At 38.5% G+C, this 18,523-nt stretch overlaps 1 protein-coding gene across 2 annotated transcripts in view; it reads right to left on the reverse strand.

Annotated features, from left to right (window-relative positions):
- Nucleotides 1–4,062: 4,062 nt before the first annotated feature.
- SEMA3E (semaphorin 3E) overlaps nucleotides 4,063–18,523 on the reverse strand; it is a 192,347-nt gene continuing 177,886 nt past the window's right edge. The window contains exons 15-17 of one of the 2 annotated variants that reach the window (XM_038741276.1): nucleotides 16,710–16,777; nucleotides 15,245–15,381; nucleotides 4,063–7,956 (exon numbers count right to left, since the gene is read on the reverse strand). In XM_038741276.1, coding sequence (XP_038597204.1) covers nucleotides 7,504–7,956; nucleotides 15,245–15,381; nucleotides 16,710–16,777 — 658 coding nt within the window. In that variant the 3' untranslated portion in view covers nucleotides 4,063–7,503. Of the gene's footprint in view, nucleotides 7,957–15,244; nucleotides 15,385–16,709; nucleotides 16,778–18,523 lie in introns of both variants that reach the window. The other variant, XM_038741275.1, reaches the window with a different exon arrangement.

Raw genomic sequence — 18,523 nt, forward strand, 5'->3', positions numbered from 1 at the left:
TAATATTAACAAGAAAAATAGCAATTATAATAATCACTGTTAAGCACTTACTAGGGGCCGAGCACCGTACTAAAATGGTGGTATAGATGATAGAGAGAGAGACAGACAGACAGACAGATAGATAGATAACCAAGTCAAATTCAGACCATGTCCCACATGGGGCTCACAATCTAAGTAGGAGGGAGAAAACCCATTTCACAGATAAGAAAACTGAGCCACAGAGCACTTAAGAGATTTGTATAAGGTCATTGCAATGGAGAGGAGGAGCAGACAAGCAGCTTCCTGAAGGCCAGCCAGATCTCAAGCCCACTGTTCCTTCCAACAACCTGACTGAGCCCCCTCCTTCCTCTCCCCATCCCCCCGGCCCTACCTCCTTCCCCTCCCCACAGCACCTGTATATATGTTTGTACAGATTTGCTACTCTATTTATTTTACTTGTACATATTTACTATTCTATTTATTTTATTTTGTTAATGATGTGCATCTAGCTTTACTTCTATTTATTCTGATGACTTGACACCTGTTCACATGTTTTGTTTTGTTGTCTGTCTCCCCCTTCTAGACTGTGAGCCCGTTGTTGGGTAGGGACCGTCTCTATATGTTGCCAACTTGTACTTCCCAAGCGCTGAGTACAGTGCTCTGAACACAATAAGTGCTCAATAAATACGATTGAATGAATGAATGAATGAATGAATTAATGAATGAATGAAGAGTAAGCAGTAGGCAGCTGGAGATGTTACAAAAACGTTACCAGGGAGAATAACAGACACACTCCTGACACAGAGAGATGGTGGTCACAGCTCAATTAAGAAGCAACATGGTCTAATGGAGAGAGAACTAGGACTCGATTCTAAGCCCAACTTTGCCACCTGCCAGGTGTGTCATCTTGAACAATTCACTTAATCGCTCTGTGCCTCAGTTTCCTCATCCCTGAAATGGGGATAAAATACCAGCTCTCCTCACCTCTTAGATCGTGAGCCCCATGAGGTATGGGGACTGTGTCCAGTCTGATCATCTTGTATCTACCCTGACATTTACCACATAGCTTAGGCATATAGGAAGAATTTCATAACTGCTAGGATTAAGAACCAGAGGTGGGTGCTACCAGCTCATGACTGAAGGAAACATTATCTTCAGCAGAGAGTTCAGGGAATGGAAGTTTCAGGAAATCAATAGTGAGGAATGACTCCACTGGAAGAAAATTAAAATGACGGTATTTGTTAAGCGCTTACTAAGCACTGTGGTGGATACCAGCAAATCGAGTTGGACAATGTCCCTGTCCTATGTGGAGCCCACAGTCCTAAACCCCATTTTACAGATGAGGTAACTGAGGCACAGAAAAGTGAAGTGACTTGCCCAAGGTTACAAAGCAGACAAGTGGAGGAGTCAGGATTAGAACCCAAGAACGTTGGACTACTAGGCCCGCGCTCGCCCCACTATGGTATACTCCATGGCGAAACACAGGCAAAGACAATTTATTTTCAAATAGTTGAAAAAAGAGGACTAGCAACTGGTAATAGCAGGACTATGGTAAAGTGAAATAGGTTAATTTTTTTTACTATTCATAACCTACTCCCTTCTGCGCCAGTCTTACCCTGCTCCTTCATTCTTTTTCCCTCCCAACCCCACAGCACATACGTATACATCTGAAATTTATTTATATCTGTCTCCCCTTCCATACTGTGAGCTCATTGTGGATGAGGACAGCCCATGTCCTCCCCCGTCCTGGAATGCCCTCCCTCCGAACATCCGCCAAGCTAGCTCTCTTCCTCCCTTCAAAGCCCTACTGAGAGCTCACCTCCTCCAGGAGGCCTTCCCAGATTGAGCCCCCTTTTTTCTCTCCCCCTCCCCATCCCCCCTGGCCTACCTCCTTCCCCTCCCCACAGCAGCTGTATATATGTTTGTACAGATTTATTACTCTATTCTACTTGTACATATTTACTATTCTATTTTGTCAATGATGTGCATCTAGCTTTACTTCTATTTATTCTGATGATTTGACACCTGACCACATGTTTTGTTTTGCTGTCTGTCTCCCCCTTCTAGACTGTTAATCCGTTGTTGGGTAGGGACCGTCTCCATATGTTGCCAACTGTACTTCCCAAGCGCTTAGTACAGTGCTCTGCACACAGTAAGCGCTCAATAAATACTATTGAATGAATGAATGAATTGTGGGCAGGAATGTGTCTGTTTGTTGTTATATTTCTCCCAAGCTTAGTACACTGCTTTGCACATAGTAAGTGCTCAATAAATACAAGTGAAAAAAAAAGGCTCCTGACATATAAAAAAAGTTTGTCCATAAAAAGCTTTTGTGTTGGCATATGTCTGTCACTGTAGAAAAAATCCCAAGTGTCTATTAGGGACATGTGGCAATGTAATGAAGAAGATTTAAATTTAGCAGAAAGTCTTGTTTGGTACTATCCCTAATTGGGGTGGCTTTTTTATGGCATTTGTTAAGCGCTTACTATAGGCCAAGCACTGTACTAAGCACTGTGGTAGCTGGAAATCAGGTTGGACAAAGTCCATGTCCCACATGGAGCTCACAGGCTTAAACTCTGTTTTATAGATGAGGCAACTTAGGCACAGAGAAGTGAAGTGGCTTGCCCAAGGTCACACAGCAGACAAGTGACAGAGCCAGTTTTAGGATCCAGTCCTCCTGACTGCCAGGCCGTTGCTCAATCTACTAAATTATGCTGTTTGTAGTAGTAGTAGTAGTAATAATAATGATAATAATTTAATAATCATGGTATTCGATAAATGCTTACTATGTGCCAATCACTGTTCTAAGTGCTGGGATAGATACAAGGTAACTAGGTTGTCCCACGTGGGGCTCACAGGCTTAATCTCCATTTTATAGATAAGGTAATTTAGGCACAAAGAAGTTACGTGACTTGCCCAAGGTCACACAGCAAAAAAGTGGCAGAGCCTTGAAGAGGACCTGAGTTCTAACATGACTCCCAAGCTCATCCGTTTGCCTCCAGGCTATGGTGCTTCTTGCTGCTTAATGCTAGTTTTTGGGACAGGTCTGAGAACTAGGGAAAATAGGGGTGGAGACATATTTTTTTTTCCATTCAGGAACATACATTTTGAGGGATTATTTGAAATCTGGGGTCGTTTTGATTTCAGAGCAATGTGATCTATGTCTTTGCTCCTTCAAGTACTTAGTTTAATGAGACGTGGGTAGGCACTTTGCTGCAGAAGCAGTATTTCAAGCCCACACTCATTCCAATCCTTTTTCTCAAATGGTAATTGAAGGTAACTGATTTTCTAGGCTATTTAACACTTTCTTCTTTCATAATTGAGTGATGGCTGAAAGTAGGAACATTTATCTAAATAGCACTCTGGATTAGCTCACCAAACGGTACTGAATTTCTAAGGCACTGCAAGTTGAAACATTGATGAACTCCTTGTTCTAAACAGCCCCAGCTAATGGCAATGACACATCAAAATCACCTCACTGTACTCCTCCAGAATGCTGCAGCTCAATTATTTTGTTTCAAAAAAACATCATGACTAATTCTGAGACAATAAAATATAATTTTCTTGCAAACAAGATTCTCCTGGATGAAAGGTGTAAACCCTAAATCTTAAATTGATTCAACACATTCTGCACACAATCCTATAAGGTCTTTAGAGGAAAATAGCCATTCGTTGTCCACTGAAGCTGATTTCCAGAGCTGAGTAGATGACAAAAGACCTACTTAGTGCTAAATAGCTCATTTCCAGAACTTCTTTTTTGGATTGCAGAGTTTCCTAACTGCACTGGTAAATGCTCGATCCGGGGATATGATCAGGCATAAACAAACCCAGCTAAATTGCTCTGAGAGAGAATGGAGAAATTAATGGATATTTTTCAAGACAGTTGCCGTGTAATTTTTTCCAGGAACGAGAACATACTTATTTCAGTCAATCAATCAAATGGCATTTTCCTAATGTTTAAGTGAAAATCTACTCAATTCCTGTATCATATGTAGTATTAAATCTGGACCTTGTTTCAAAATAGAATATAATTGGCAGAATTAATTAAACCTTTTTAAACAATGACATGCATTCAAATACCAATAAAGGGCTCAGAAGATATTTATTTTTTTTTCAAACTTTAACCAAATAAAGAATGGCATTTGAACATTACAGACAAATTATGCAGAGCCTATGGGAGACCTATGTCATAATACCCAGAATACATTGCAGTCTGTCAGTAAATAGTCACAAGCCTCTAGGCTTTCCTAATCAGAGAAAATAAATACTACTGCACACACTGTTATAATCCCAGCCAAGCAAATAAAAAGATGCCATACAGAAGAAAAACACCCAAATAGTGAACTGTTATATTATTAGGCCATTTCAAGCACAAACAAGATACATTCAATTCAAAATGGAAACCAAACTTTAAAAAAAAAAATCCCCTACCCCATGGAGAAAAGGGCAGCACTTTAAATAACTGATATAATACAAAGTGGCTTGTGTAGAGAGCTTATAAATTGAATCTGACGAAAATTCAATAGTCGTGTAGGTAACTAAAGAAGTATTGAGGTCTCCCTATCACAGCACTCCACCACTGAAATAGTAACATATCTTAACTTTGAATCCACCCTAATCTATTTCCGTCTGGGAGCCCGAATACTTTGAACTATCTGTATATTTTTCTTGTTGAATCAATGTGATAAGTACTGGGTTAAGGTAGTTACTTCATTACTTAGAATAATAGCAGTTGTGGTGGTTGCTTGGATGCTCAAAACAATAATTGTATTTTTATACGTTTTATAAATGTTCATAGTCACTATTAATATTTTACTAAACATTTTAAATACTAAGCAAGAACACCCTGGCCCTTCAGCTAATTTTGTACTGGAAAAGATTCATGGATGGCACTTTACTGGCAATGGCATTTTCTTCATGTAATTTCCATTTTTTTCTAGAGGTCTTGTTTCATGCCATCTTTGCAAAAATTTCCTTGATTAGGGTAATTCCTCACAGTCCTCACAAAGGCCTCTTGCCTTCCAAATAGAACCACTAAATTAAGAAATATATAATTAGCCGATTTTCCCCAGATGAGTCTGTATATCTCCAAACACCTCTCTGTGAGAAAAGAAAATCACATCACCTACTTCACGACAGTAAAGTTCCTCTTTCTCCTCATCACTAATAGACAGATACAGCTATTTATTCTTTGACTTGGCCAGTGTAGGCAAACACTTTCATCAATGAGGTCCCTAGAATGACTATCTAGAATATCTGAGTTATGTATCTTGGAGACGTTTGCTACTGAAGAGAAATTCTCTATACTTTCATGAGGAGTCAAACTTTCAAATATTTTCTCTCAAATGTACACCAAGAACTTTTGGGCACGGTAGGGTTAAGTGGAAGGGTTAAGAGTGAGTAGTATAAGGTGCAGAATGTCTCTTAGTAGTTATAGATCTCTTCCTTCCCTCTAGTAATATTCTTTGTCACAAATTTGTATTAGAAGATCTCACTTCCTCTCATTCCTAACCCTAAGGCTCTCATCTCTAGGGTAAAATCAAGGATAGGATTTTTTTTTAGCACAAAAGTGAAATTCTTAAAGTCAAGAGGAATAATTTTAAATATTGATATTTGTTTCTGGGACTTGAGTGGCCAGAGGCTTTTTATGTATTTTACTCACTTATTTGACTATGAAGATAAGATAAAATCTTGTTTTTCCATTTTTAAAAGATAGACTTTTAAACTCCAGTATGTGATTTACAGAATTCTGAGCATTAGTGATATTGGACAAAAGCACATGATTTTCAGTATCTGGGATTGAATCTGCTGCTCCCAGCTGAACAGACCTTTCTGGGCCATAAAGCATTAATGACTCCAATATTCAGTGAGGTTTTAGCAGCATCCCTGTGGTTGGGAATGACCTCCAGTGGAATTTTAGGAAAATAACTAATCTGTTTTTCAAAGAAGTATCATTTTTACCAATGGCAAGACTCCCTGACAACTTGAAGGTAGAAATTTCATGTGCGCTATTGAAATTTATAGAGGACTAATTATGTAAACCATTATCAGATTTGATATTATTTTTGAAGTATAACGTAGGAACCATCTCTGATTTCGACTAAATCATTTCAACCCTTCAACTACTTTGAAGACAAGACTAAAATCAATTATAACTTCGAGTCCTACCTTTTTTATTTTCCAAAAATGAGTTCCTGAAACTCCTAAAACCCTTTTTCTTCCTCATTTCAGTTCAAAATTTCACTTTGTCAATAGAGGATCTTCCATTCAAGAATTAGCCCAGTACAAGAGAAGGAACATAGACAGGAAATAAATTAATTGGGCGTTGTTGAAAAGTCCATTGTTTTACAGCAATTTAAAAGTGATCTAAAAATCCTAGATATCAACTCATAACTGGAGTACAAAATACAAAATGAGTCCTGTTGTATCCATGGAACTCCAACGTAAGGATTTTCTTCCCAATAGGAAATACTTTTCCCTTCATAAAATACACTGAATTCAAGGTTGTGTCTACATAAAATTTTTAGAAAACATTGAGTGGAAGTTGAATGAATCCCTACTGTGTTACTTTTTACTGGATGAGGTGATGGATTTGATGTTCTAAAATGAATCTTCCTAAAGACAAACCATAAATAGAACATTTTAAAAGATCTGATATTCTATTTGATTGCCTCGAAAATTAAGTTATGATGTCAAATTTTATGGATTCATGGACTGAACTCAAGGATATTTGAAGAATCGTTTTACCACAAGAGGGCAGGCAGAAAATCATACCCTTCTAAACCAGAACTGTGTTCCAACTCTGACTTGAATTTGGTCTACCAATTTAGTTTCAGCTTCTCTGGAAGTTTTACCAGCCCCATTCATTCCACTCATGACTGTGACTTCAAGGCTTAATTGTTTGCTTTGATAACAGAAACACGAATCTGATCTTTATAAATGATTACTAAAGGGGAGCACTCATGAGAATGAATACATTTTTCCTCTCATCATTTACAAAAATAACACTATACCTGGCATAAAACATAATTTAAAAACCCCAATATTCTACTGAAGTGAATGAAGGGATCATGTGTCACATTTTGGAAGCAATAAGAAGTTTTGAAATCTAGATGTATATTTCAGAATGTTTTTTTTTCCTCTCCAATTTTTAAGGGAGTTTTCAGAACAGTGCTTTGCACATAGTAAGCGCTTAATAAATGCCATTATTATTATTATTATTATTTTTCAATACTGAAATGCACTTAGAAGAGAAAAGATAATTGGCATAAAAAATTGCCAAAATACTATGATCATTGTAGTTTTTTCAACAATTTGTGTGGAACTTTACATAAGGAATACAGTGAATGACAACCAGATACGATCTTTACACAATTGCATTACGTACACAGTATAATTTATTGTGAGACCTTTCCAGTCACTCTGTTACCATAGAAACTAGTTACCACAAAAGAAGAAAGGATGGTTTCCTTCAATTCTCTCAAGTCCAAATGCAAATCTTCCAAAGATCAGCAGATCATTCCATCAGGAGTCCAATGCATGCCTGGGTGGGCGATAATGCTCTGATTTAGCTCGGGTCGCCTTCTCCTGTGGGTTGATATACTTCCACTTGGATGGGGACATTTTCAGCCTTTTCCTCTTCTTATCTGTGCACCAGACCTTTTCACAATACTCTTCGACTCTCTGGAAGTTGCTGAAGCCAATCAGCTGCAAGAACTCCTTGTACCATGGTCTCGGGGGTTGGGAGACAGCTCTCTGCACGGGACAGGGCATTTTGTGAGACGTGTCGTCCTCCAAGTCTTTATGGAACATCTCTTCAACCCGCTCTTCCTCCAAAACCTCCAGGGTGATTTTGCGGATGGTATGGACAAAACTGTGTTCCACTGTCTGACAGAAATAGGTTCCAGCATCCATTCTGTGCAGCCTCAAGAACAAAAGGCCAAGGTCCATTTTGATTATTCTGTCATTCGTCCTCACCTGGAATGTTAAATGTTAAATGTCTTCATCAAGTACAGTGACCCAAAAAACCTACTGTCTTCACAGTTTAACTCACATCCTTGAGGATTCCTCTTTTTATCTATTGCATGGAATTTTCAGATAGAGGCACTTAATGATTGACCCAGCATTCACTTACCTTTATCATGGGCTAGACAGTATATACTATGAAGACCCCTCATGATACCCAGAGGCTTTTATAAAGATGCTATATTTGTGCTTACGAGACAAATAAGGGAAGAGATGACCATCTGTACTGGTGGAACTTAAAAACATTTCATACAATCCTTATTAGAGCTCTGACACAATTCCATTTCGGCTCTAATGTCCAGGGCTGAAACTCTAAAAGCTCCCCAAAGTAGAACCCCAAGGACCCATGTCCCTCCACCCACCAAGCTCCAGAAGTTACAGATTATTTTAGTCCCTGATTAACTTGTTAATATACCATGATCTGTGGCTGCTATTGCAGATGCTACCATTCCATCTTAGCCCTAATGATCTCCCTTCTGAAGAAAAACTAGTTTATATTAACGACTGCACCATCCTCAATGCAACTCTTCCACTGACAGATGAATAATGACACACTGTTACAAAACAACACATTTTAGTCAATGGGACTAATTACAGATGAACTTCCCTTACATGTAATTTATCTAAAAGTATGTCTCCCTGCCAAGACTGTAAGGTCTTTGAGGGCAGGGATCGTATCTACCAACTAGATTGTCCTCTCCTGTCTATCACAGTACTCTACACAAAGTAAGTACTGATTGATTAATTGATCAATGAACAGACCCTGTTTGTGTATCCAATAAACTGTGTTCTCCACATGGTTGAGAGTTCTATCTCTGATACCGCCATGTGGCAAAAATTTCCTTTTATGTATACATGCACCTAACATTGACATGAATTTACCCTACTCTTTTCGCATACTCCACACAGCTGCGGATTTCCAAAATCTGCATGCCAGATGGGGTTCAGTTGGAAAGATAACACATCACTTCCATAGAGTGATAGTATCAAGGAGAAATCTTCATAAATACAAACTTCCCTATGAGGAAATGTTTCCTGCTTTCCACACACTGAGAAATGAATTCTACATGTTTCATAGTGACACAGAAAAAACAAGCTAAACAATTATAGAAACCTACACATCTGGTTGTTATATGGGAGAAAGAGTACTTGGTATTGCTATCAGCAATCTGATAGTGAAGGGATCAGCTGCTATCTTGTACTCTCCCACACCCTTAATATAGTGCTCTGAACACAGTACGTGCTCAATAAGTATGATTGATTGACTGATAGGTATGGCCTTAAAAATAGATGAAGACCACCAGTTACTGTATTCATTCAGTCGTATTTATTGAGTGCTTACTGTGTGCAGAGCACTGTACTAAGCACTTGGTATTGATCACCTACTAAATACAATGCACTGTACTAAGAATTTAGGAAGAATGACAGAAGCACCCAGACACATTTTCTGTCTCACTGAGTTTACCCTGTAATGGTAGAGATTCGCAGAGAACTAGTCACCATTCTCAGTCAAAGAATAACTACCATGTCTGTGTGGCATAAGGAGGTCAAGTGCTCTCTTCAGCAGTGGGCAGAAGCTAATTTTCATGTGATCAAGAATTGTTTGAAGTATTTTCAATGCTGAATGAGCAGATGGGTTTGTGCCATGTTCTATAATCACAACATATAAGGTTAGATTTAACTGGCAAGGAGCTGCAGGTGCTCTGTTTGGAATTCTCACTGTGAGAACCAGGGTTCTAATAATAATAATAATAATTTTAAATATATTTTACTATATGCCAAGCACTGCACTAAGCACTAGGGAAGATGCACGATAATCAGATCAGATAAAGTCCCTCCCCTACAATGGGGCTGACAGTCTAAGGGGGAGGTATTTCATTCCCATTTTACAGGTGAGGATAAATTAAGTGACTTACCCAAGGTCACACAGCAGGCAAGTGGCAGAGCTTGGATTAAAACCCAGGCACCCTGACTCCCAAGCCCACCCTTTTTCCATTAAACCACACTACTTCTCTACTACATATTTTATTCAATCAATCAATCATGTTTATTGAGCACTTACTGTTTGTGGGGCACTGTACTAAGTGCTTGAGAAGCACCATGATGCAGAGAAGCAGCATGGTGTAGAGAATAGAGCAAAGGCTTGTACATATTGTACATATTTACTACTCTATTTTATTAATGATGTGCATATAGCTATAATTCTATTTATTCTGACAGTTTTGACATCTGTCTACATGTTTTGTTTTGTTGTCTGTCTCCACCTTCTAGACTGTGAGACCATTGTTGGGTAGGGATCGTCTCTATATGTTGCCGACTTGTACTTCCCAAGCGCTTAGTACAGTTCTCTGCACACAGTAAGTGCTCAATAAATACGACTGACTGAATGAAAGACCTGGGAGTCAGAGGGTCATGTGTTCTAATTCCAGCTCCGCCACTTGTCTGCTTTATAACCCTGAGTAAATCACAACTTCTCTGGGCCTCAGTTAACTCATCAGCAAAATGGGGATTGAACTGTGAGCCCCACAAGGGACAGGGACTGTATTTAACTTGATTTGCTTGTATTCACCCCAGCACTTAGTACAGTAAGTACGTAGAAGGCTCTTAACAATACCATCATTATTCTAACAACAATATAGCAGATACATCCTTTACCCAAACAAGCTTACAGTCTAGAGGGGGGGACAGACATTAACTGCTCACTCAGCACGATTTTGGCAAGATCTTCCCTGTCTTCAATTTCTCCATCTTCCAAATACGGATAATGTTTCCAATTGCAGAGGAACAGACAGAGAACAAATACTTTGGTGTAGTAGACAATTTTGAATTAAAGAGGCTAGATTATTTCATTTAAATTATTTGAGAAATATGAGGGAGTCTGAAGCTGTTTAAAGAAAGGCAACCTCTTGACATCTAGAACCCCTGGAGGTTCCTCATTGTAATTAGGTAGTTTTTGGAATAGAACAGGGTCAAGATTATATTTTGGAAGAAGCTTCGGTTTAAAGTTCAAAAGTGCTAAGCATATGTTTCAAATGAAACATAGGGCACTACATGGGGGTCCCATATTATGACAACACAATAACGAAAGCACATGTGAAAAGAACAAAAGCTTCTAATTCCAACCACAAATATAAAGTGATGGAAAGTTATGATTGTCACGTGATCTTTCATATCCCCTGCTGTACATGAAAATAGGTGGTGGTCTCAGAACAAAGAGTCACAGGGGAAATTCAAGGAAGAGGTCAGGATGGAATTTCTCTTTATTTAATGTCACCAGCTAAGGTGCATATTTAGTCATCAGAAGTATGTATTAAGTTCCTTCTGGGTCAGAGCCCTGTACTTGGTGTTTAAGAACTTATAATAAGCGCTTTGTACAGTGCTCTGCACACAGTAAGCGCTCAATAAATACGATTGATTGATTGATAATAAAAGTAGAAGACATAGTCCCTGGCTTCAAAGGGCTTAATGTGATTTGAATATCATTTCATGGTTTTTTTTTTGTTTCTTCTGCTATGATTATTTTCGACAGGTAAAGTTGTTTCTCTAATACAGAATTGTTTCTGGGCCCTACTGAGCCTTTATTAAAGATATCAGTGCTTGCTCTTGGCAGTGCAAATTATGCCTGAGTATAATACATGCAATAGAGTTCTGTGGGAGAACTGATTTTTAGCAGATTAATCATGAATAATCACCTCCTCTCATTGCTTAGTACAGTGCTCTGCACACAGTAAGCACTCAATAAATACAATTGAATGAATGAATGAATTGCAGCTCTGACTTTGAATGGGCAAAATATTAATCATTACCTTTGGTCATTTCTCAGCTGAGAGCATCAGTAGGCATAAAGTGGGTAGCTAGCCTTATAGAAAAGAACATCAAAATTAGGGGTGTGGAGTGAGGGTAGGGCTGGAGAGGAAGGAGACTAAAGTTTGAGGTTATCTGGGTTTGTATCTTAACCTGATCTCTTTCTGCCTCATTTACACTACATGATATAAACCTAAAAATGTAGAGTTGTACACTACCCATATTGTATGTATTCATTATTCTGAAATGGTATAGTGTATTTGTCTAAAGACATGCAATTTGAAAAAGTTATATATTGCTCCCCAGGGAGCTGCATATGCCCATATATAAATGCATAATTTCAATAAATGGCAGAGAACATGTCTGCCAAATCATTTTACTCTCCCATGTGCTTAATACAGTGCTCTGCACTCTGTAAGTGTTTGATCAGAATTTCATGATGAATTACTACAGAAATATCAATTCAAAATGTTTCTACTTCCTAACAGAAGCACTCTAAGGTAGTGCAGCAATAGGGTTTAAGCTTTTCCAACATCGAAGATTAAAATAAAATTATGATTCAAATGTTGATGGAATGGCTTGAAATGGCAATACTGTTCTTTGATTTTCATTTTAAACTATACATCAAAATGACCTAGGATTATGATGTAAACAAGTTCCACATTCCCACAAATGGATTATAATCAATCCAGCAATACTATCTGTTGACTCCTTACTGAACACATTGCATTCTTCCAACGGCACTTGGCCATTGCAAGAGTGCAATAGACAAAAAGGACATGTTTCTACCCTCATGAAGCATGCAGTCTAGTAGGGAGGTAAACAAACAAAATCAGTTACAGTGAGAGCAGGGTTAAGAAAAAGAAATATAGCTAGTAGTTAAAGTGGGGAGATTAAAAATTAATTGGGAAGTCCCAGTGGTTATTTTCCTCTACTCTTCTGCTCTCATGTGCCTTGTCCTCCCCACTAAACTGTAGGTCCTTGAGGACAAGGATTGTGACCTTTTACTTCTGTGTAGTTTACAAGGACCTCTGATGATGATGACAGACAGCAGGCTATTTCTTTCCCAGTATCAGAAGTGTGTAGTAGTTTGAGATTGACATTGTTCAAGCCCAAATTCTCACACAAAGTACAGTTTTTCTGTATTTGATACATTCCAGATCTATGATTTCCTGTACCAGGGAATGGTTATCATACTTTCATGAGGATGAAAAGACACAATCACTATTTTTACATTTTCTGAAACAAGCCATCATCTGAACCCAGATCTCTAGAGATAAAAGGCTACCATGACACAATGCCCACTACACAGAACTGGAATCTGCAGTTTTCTTTCGATGAAAACCAGGGATGAGTGCTCAAGTCTCAAGAGAGTGAAGACTAACAACCCTCAAGAGATAGAATGCAATCCTATTATCCTTGGCAGCAGTGGAGAGACAACACAGAAGAGATGAAGAGCAGCAAATGAGAGGGCAGAAATGTTAACCAAGAAATATGGGTGAAGAGCAGCAGCAGGGAAAATACGGGTGGTGAGAATGAAGGGGACTGTTGAGTCCCTGGAGGCCAATACACTATTTCTACAACGTTTCAACTGGGAGGCTACACATGGAAACAGAAAAGCCAAAGTGCAAACAGCCAATGATGAAAGAAGACACCAATGCAAGCACGATTTAGCTCAAGGGACTGTTTAGCATGCTTTCATGCCTGCCTCTGCCAAGCTAGTCATGCTGACTGAACAGGACCGATTCGCTCCAGATGAAATAAGGCTGGAAAAGACTTTTAGAGCTTAAGTGATAGTGCATGTTAACTTAAATCACTACAAACTGCCATATGTTTGCAGTCTTTTGGGTCATTTTCACGTTATGATTAAAGCCCAGCACTTGCAGGAGATTTTTCTTTCTTGATTACAGCTGCATGGTTTATTGGTTCTACTTAATAAAATTCCCTGAGGGAAAGGCTAGAAATCTGCTTGGTAGCCTAGCAGGAAACATTTTTAAATGTCCACTGATTGACTTGGAACTGGAGGCAGGGTTTTTTTTTAATCTACCTACTCTCCTGTACTGTACTCTCCCAAGCACATAGAACAGTGGTCTCCACACAGTAAGTGCTCAATAGATACCATTATTGCTTGATTAATCAAATTTGTTTCTTCAGGAGGAAAGCAAGGCATAATGTAGGCAAATGTTCCTGTAACTTAGAGCACAAGGGATTTCTCCTTGACTGAGGGGACCATTCCAATCTCTAGACTGTAAGTTTATTGTGGGCAGGGAACAAATCTGACAATTCTATTGTATTGTACTCTCTTAGTTCAGTGATCTGCACATAGTAGGCTCTCAGTAAATACCATTAATGATTCCATTCAGGGACCTCCACTGTCAAACAGACTCAAGTCAAAGACTCAGATCCTCAGATATAACTCCAGCTTTGCCCAAGAACACCAGGTGACTTTGAGGCTGCAGTGACTGACTACCAGTTTCTTCCCTGGAAATCTCTGACACCGTTCCTGTCCCCTCCCTAATCCTGTGATTCCCAAAGGCAGGCTTCCCTCCTGCTGACCTGGGAGAATAGAGACCAGCCAACTTCCTTTGACAATTTGCAACCTTCCTGGAATGCACTGAAATAATAAAACTCCCCCAAAATCAGTCAATAGCTTCAAATGAATCCAGGTTTACATGAGGACCAAAAAGAACAACCATTCCCTGTTTAATGCACTTATAACACCCTAGCAATGGCCCTACTGAATTTTAATCCCTCAGGTAGAACATTCCCTCAACTTGCCAAATTCAACCAGTCTTACTCCTCTTGCATTATGTTGCCTACATTTAATAGAATGTTTAGAACCCATATCAATGTTGCATAGATAGTAGCAGATCTACTTCGCAGAGATAATGGAAAATATGTTTGCTAATTAGGAGCTGAAGAATGGACTTTAAAAAGTATTCTATTTACAAATGTACATCTTTGCATTGCCTTTCCTTTAGGAAAGGAAAATGATGCTTCATTTAGAACTTTTTCACTGAACACTATTTCCTGTAGCCAATTAAGACGGTTAACTGGGATAAGCACAGCAGAATTCTTTCTGGGCACCAGATCTGCCTCATAAAGAGTAACACAACTTGCAAAGTAGTTGTACCTCAAAAGATTATGTTATCATTGTTCATCCCTCATTCCCATGAGGGAATGAGGCTTAGAGAAAATGTCCCATGAAAAAAATACATTCTTTCAGAAGAACTTTGTTATTCCCTTAGCAACTCATTCTATTTAGGAGTAACTGTTGAGGCATTTGAATGAAAGAATCACAGGATTGGAAAAGGTCATGAAATCTAGCATCCTAATTCACTACCAGCGGTTTCCTCAATAGACTCCTTATATCAACCACATCTAGCAAGACATTTTTCATTTTAAAGGACACATCTGAAATGAAATGAGAACATACCTCATCCTTTATTGCTTCTGGTGTTTTCTGTATCAACCAGTTGACTTTGGCTTGCAATGATCGTGGAGTACATTCCAGAAGCGTGCTGTTGTACTCGATACCATAAACCAATCTTTTTTCAGTCTTATCCAGAGCTTCTTCTGGAGGGAAAATTTCATTATTAGTCTTTTAATCTGATGTATTTTGAACTACATTTATATCTTTGGGTAATTTTCACATTACAATTAAAGCACAACACTTTGAGGAGATTTTTCTTTCTTGATTGCAGCAGCACAATTTTCTAGTGCTATTGAATGAAATTCCCTGAGGTCAAGACTTCAAAATCTTGAGTTTTGGAGACTTCTGACCTGTGCCTCATTTAGGCCCAAGAAAGAGGACAGTGGAAGAAGCTGAAGATGGGTTACTAAAGGCTTGCCAATAGGTATTTTGTGATAATGAGGAAGTTCACTGTGGCCTCAGGTCTCAGAGACCTGCCACATACAAGCAGAACCCCATGGTCTTGTCCATTAAAGCCAGAGTGTGGCTGAGAAATAGAAGCCATCCAGTTACTTAATGAATCAAATTAGGATGTCCACAGCCTACAAAGGAATCAGGATCTTAAAAGAACCAAGTAGCCAGCTTAAAGAGTTAGGCAGCAAGCATAGTATTGTGCCACACAGTAAGTGCTTAATGAATTAAAGAACAATACTAATAACTACCATTATTATTGTTATTGCAATTATTATCATATTTATATTGTTCTATCCCAAGAGTTCAATACCATGTTATGCATACAGTGTAAGCCCAGCAAATCTATTGCCTGATTTAAATTAAGAGTAGCAGTATTTTTTAAGCACCTAGAAAGTACACTGCACTGAACTCTTGAGAAAGCATAATGCAAAACCCATTCCCTGCTCACAAGGAGTTTGCAACCTAGTTCCAGACTACCACATTCAGGTATTAAAAGCTGAGATAACTAGAACCTGGGGAGTCAGAAAGAACTGGGTTTTAATCCCAGCTCCACTACGCGTTGACTGCGTGACCTTGGGCAAGTCAGTTAACTTTTCCGTGCCTCTGTTACCTCATCTGTAAAATGGGGATTAAGATGGTGGGCCCCATGTGGGACAGGGACTGTTTCCCACCTGATTAGCTTGTCTCTACCCCAGAAGTAAGTGCCTGGAATATAGTAAGTGCTTAGCAAATAACATAAAACAAAGCAAAAACAAACATTTCTCTTAGTTGTTGTCTCATAAACAATTGGCATTAAAGTTATACAACGTTATAAGTCTAATGCTGTAACTGGTCATTTCTTTTTTCCTAGGCTCAACATTAAAACAAATGACAGTTTCAGCAATTGCTTATTTAGTAAATGCAAATCACAAAGGAAACCATAATTCTTTGTTCTAGAAGTTTTTTTTTTAATAATTCCAGATACTTTTGAAGTTTGTACTCTAGGTATGGTAGGAGTTCCTTAGAAATGGATTACCAATGCGCTGTTGTCCAGAGCATTGCTGAGCTGCATTTCCATGTCGAACATCTTGTCTGCGGAAGCGTCTGAAAAACAAATGCACTTTCAATTGTCCAGACTTTAGAAAATAGCTACGCAATATATGTTCACAAGAAATTCTGCTTCTGAAACACTGATTAACGCTTAAAGCCATCTTTTTTGTAATCTATATTTCTTCTGTTACTTTTTTCTCTGTGCCTTAGTTTCCGCACCTTTAAAATAAAGATTTAATATCTTTTCTCTCCCCTTGAGTCTGTAAGTCCCATCTGGAACCAGAACTGTCTCTGATCTGATTATTCTGAATCTACTCTAACACTTAGTATAGTGCTTAGCCCATTGCTTAGGATATTTGTGGGAAAGATTTGCTTCTCAATGTTCAAAGGTTAAACGTAAAATAGAAGATGAACTCTGAGTAGACTTTTTATTTCTCAGTGAAGAGAACTCTAGATCAAATGGAAATCTTGTAATTAAAAAACAGCTCTATGCAGTTTAGCAAATTCCCAAAGTAGTGCTCAGTCTGATGCCAGACTTTTGACCCTCTTCTGAACTTTCTAGTTGGCTAATGAGCCAATTAATCAGTCAATCAACCGATGATATTTACTGAGTCATTACTGTGTGCCGAGTTCTGAACTAAGAGGTTAAAAAAGTACAATACAAGTTGGTGAGTCAGATATCATTCAACATTGTTGAAAGGATAAACTGGGAAATCATCTCAATTGGCCTTTAGCAGGTTACCACAAGCAACAGTTCGTTGACTAAAGGAAGTTTGATGGGAGGGCAAGTGATAGATAGGACAGAAACAGGAAAACTCCACATAATAGGTCCCTTTCCAATCTTTGCCCTTTGCTGTGCTACTGCTGCTACTGCTGTTAAATCAACTTTGCTTTCAATAGACAAGGTAATCCAAACCACTCTTACAGGGTTAGGGCTTGGTCACAAGGCATTTTTTCCCCTAACTCCAACCATGCCGTTAACTGACTAGGAATTCTCAGCCCAGTGGCTGGTGGGAGGCCCAGGTTCGGTCTGTCAGACATGTGCAGTCTCCATGTCAGTATGTGACTCTAAAAGTGTTTATTCTGCTATAGGACACTTTCCCATTAATGTTTCATTTTTCTCATGCAGATTTAGCCAAATGGAAATTTCTACCAAAGTTTCCAGTCCTCTCAAAAATGTGCAGTCCAGTCAGTCCAGCCAGAATTATATATATTTTTAGTATTTGGAAAGCAACATAGGCTTATGGAAAGAAAAGTAGCGTAGCCTAGTGAAGAGAGGATGGGTCTGCCTCTGGACTAATTTCAGGCCTTTCTTAAATGTCATTTTGATAAATAGTCAACATGAAACCTTTTGGTTTGAAATTACTTTGGTAAGTAGTAACAGTACAATTCTGGGGGGCGGGTACAGTGGGAGTGAAAGAAGAATAATCATTTCAAATAACAATGTTTATTAGATTTATTAAGTATAGGAGAGGTAATATAAAATATTCTAGAAAATGGTATTTTTAATCTGAACATTTTTTATTTTACCACCAAGACCAATTTGCATGAAGGTAGAAAAATTTAACTAGTTTAATTATTTGTCAGATAGTGGATCTCAACTTTTGTGAAAAATACAGTGAGAACCAGAGTTATTTTCTCATAACCCAATCATCTTCAAAAACCAAAAGCTGAAAAATTGCACGAGAATGATTCCACAACTACAAAATCTATATTTCATAAGCATGCTACCTGCAAGCATTACCAATAGAAAAATGCCACTTATTTCATATCCTGAATATGTTCTATGTATGGACAGAT

This window comes from Tachyglossus aculeatus (genome assembly GCF_015852505.1).
Source record: "Tachyglossus aculeatus isolate mTacAcu1 chromosome 12 unlocalized genomic scaffold, mTacAcu1.pri SUPER_6_unloc_1, whole genome shotgun sequence".
Taxonomy (NCBI): Eukaryota; Metazoa; Chordata; class Mammalia; order Monotremata; family Tachyglossidae; genus Tachyglossus; species Tachyglossus aculeatus.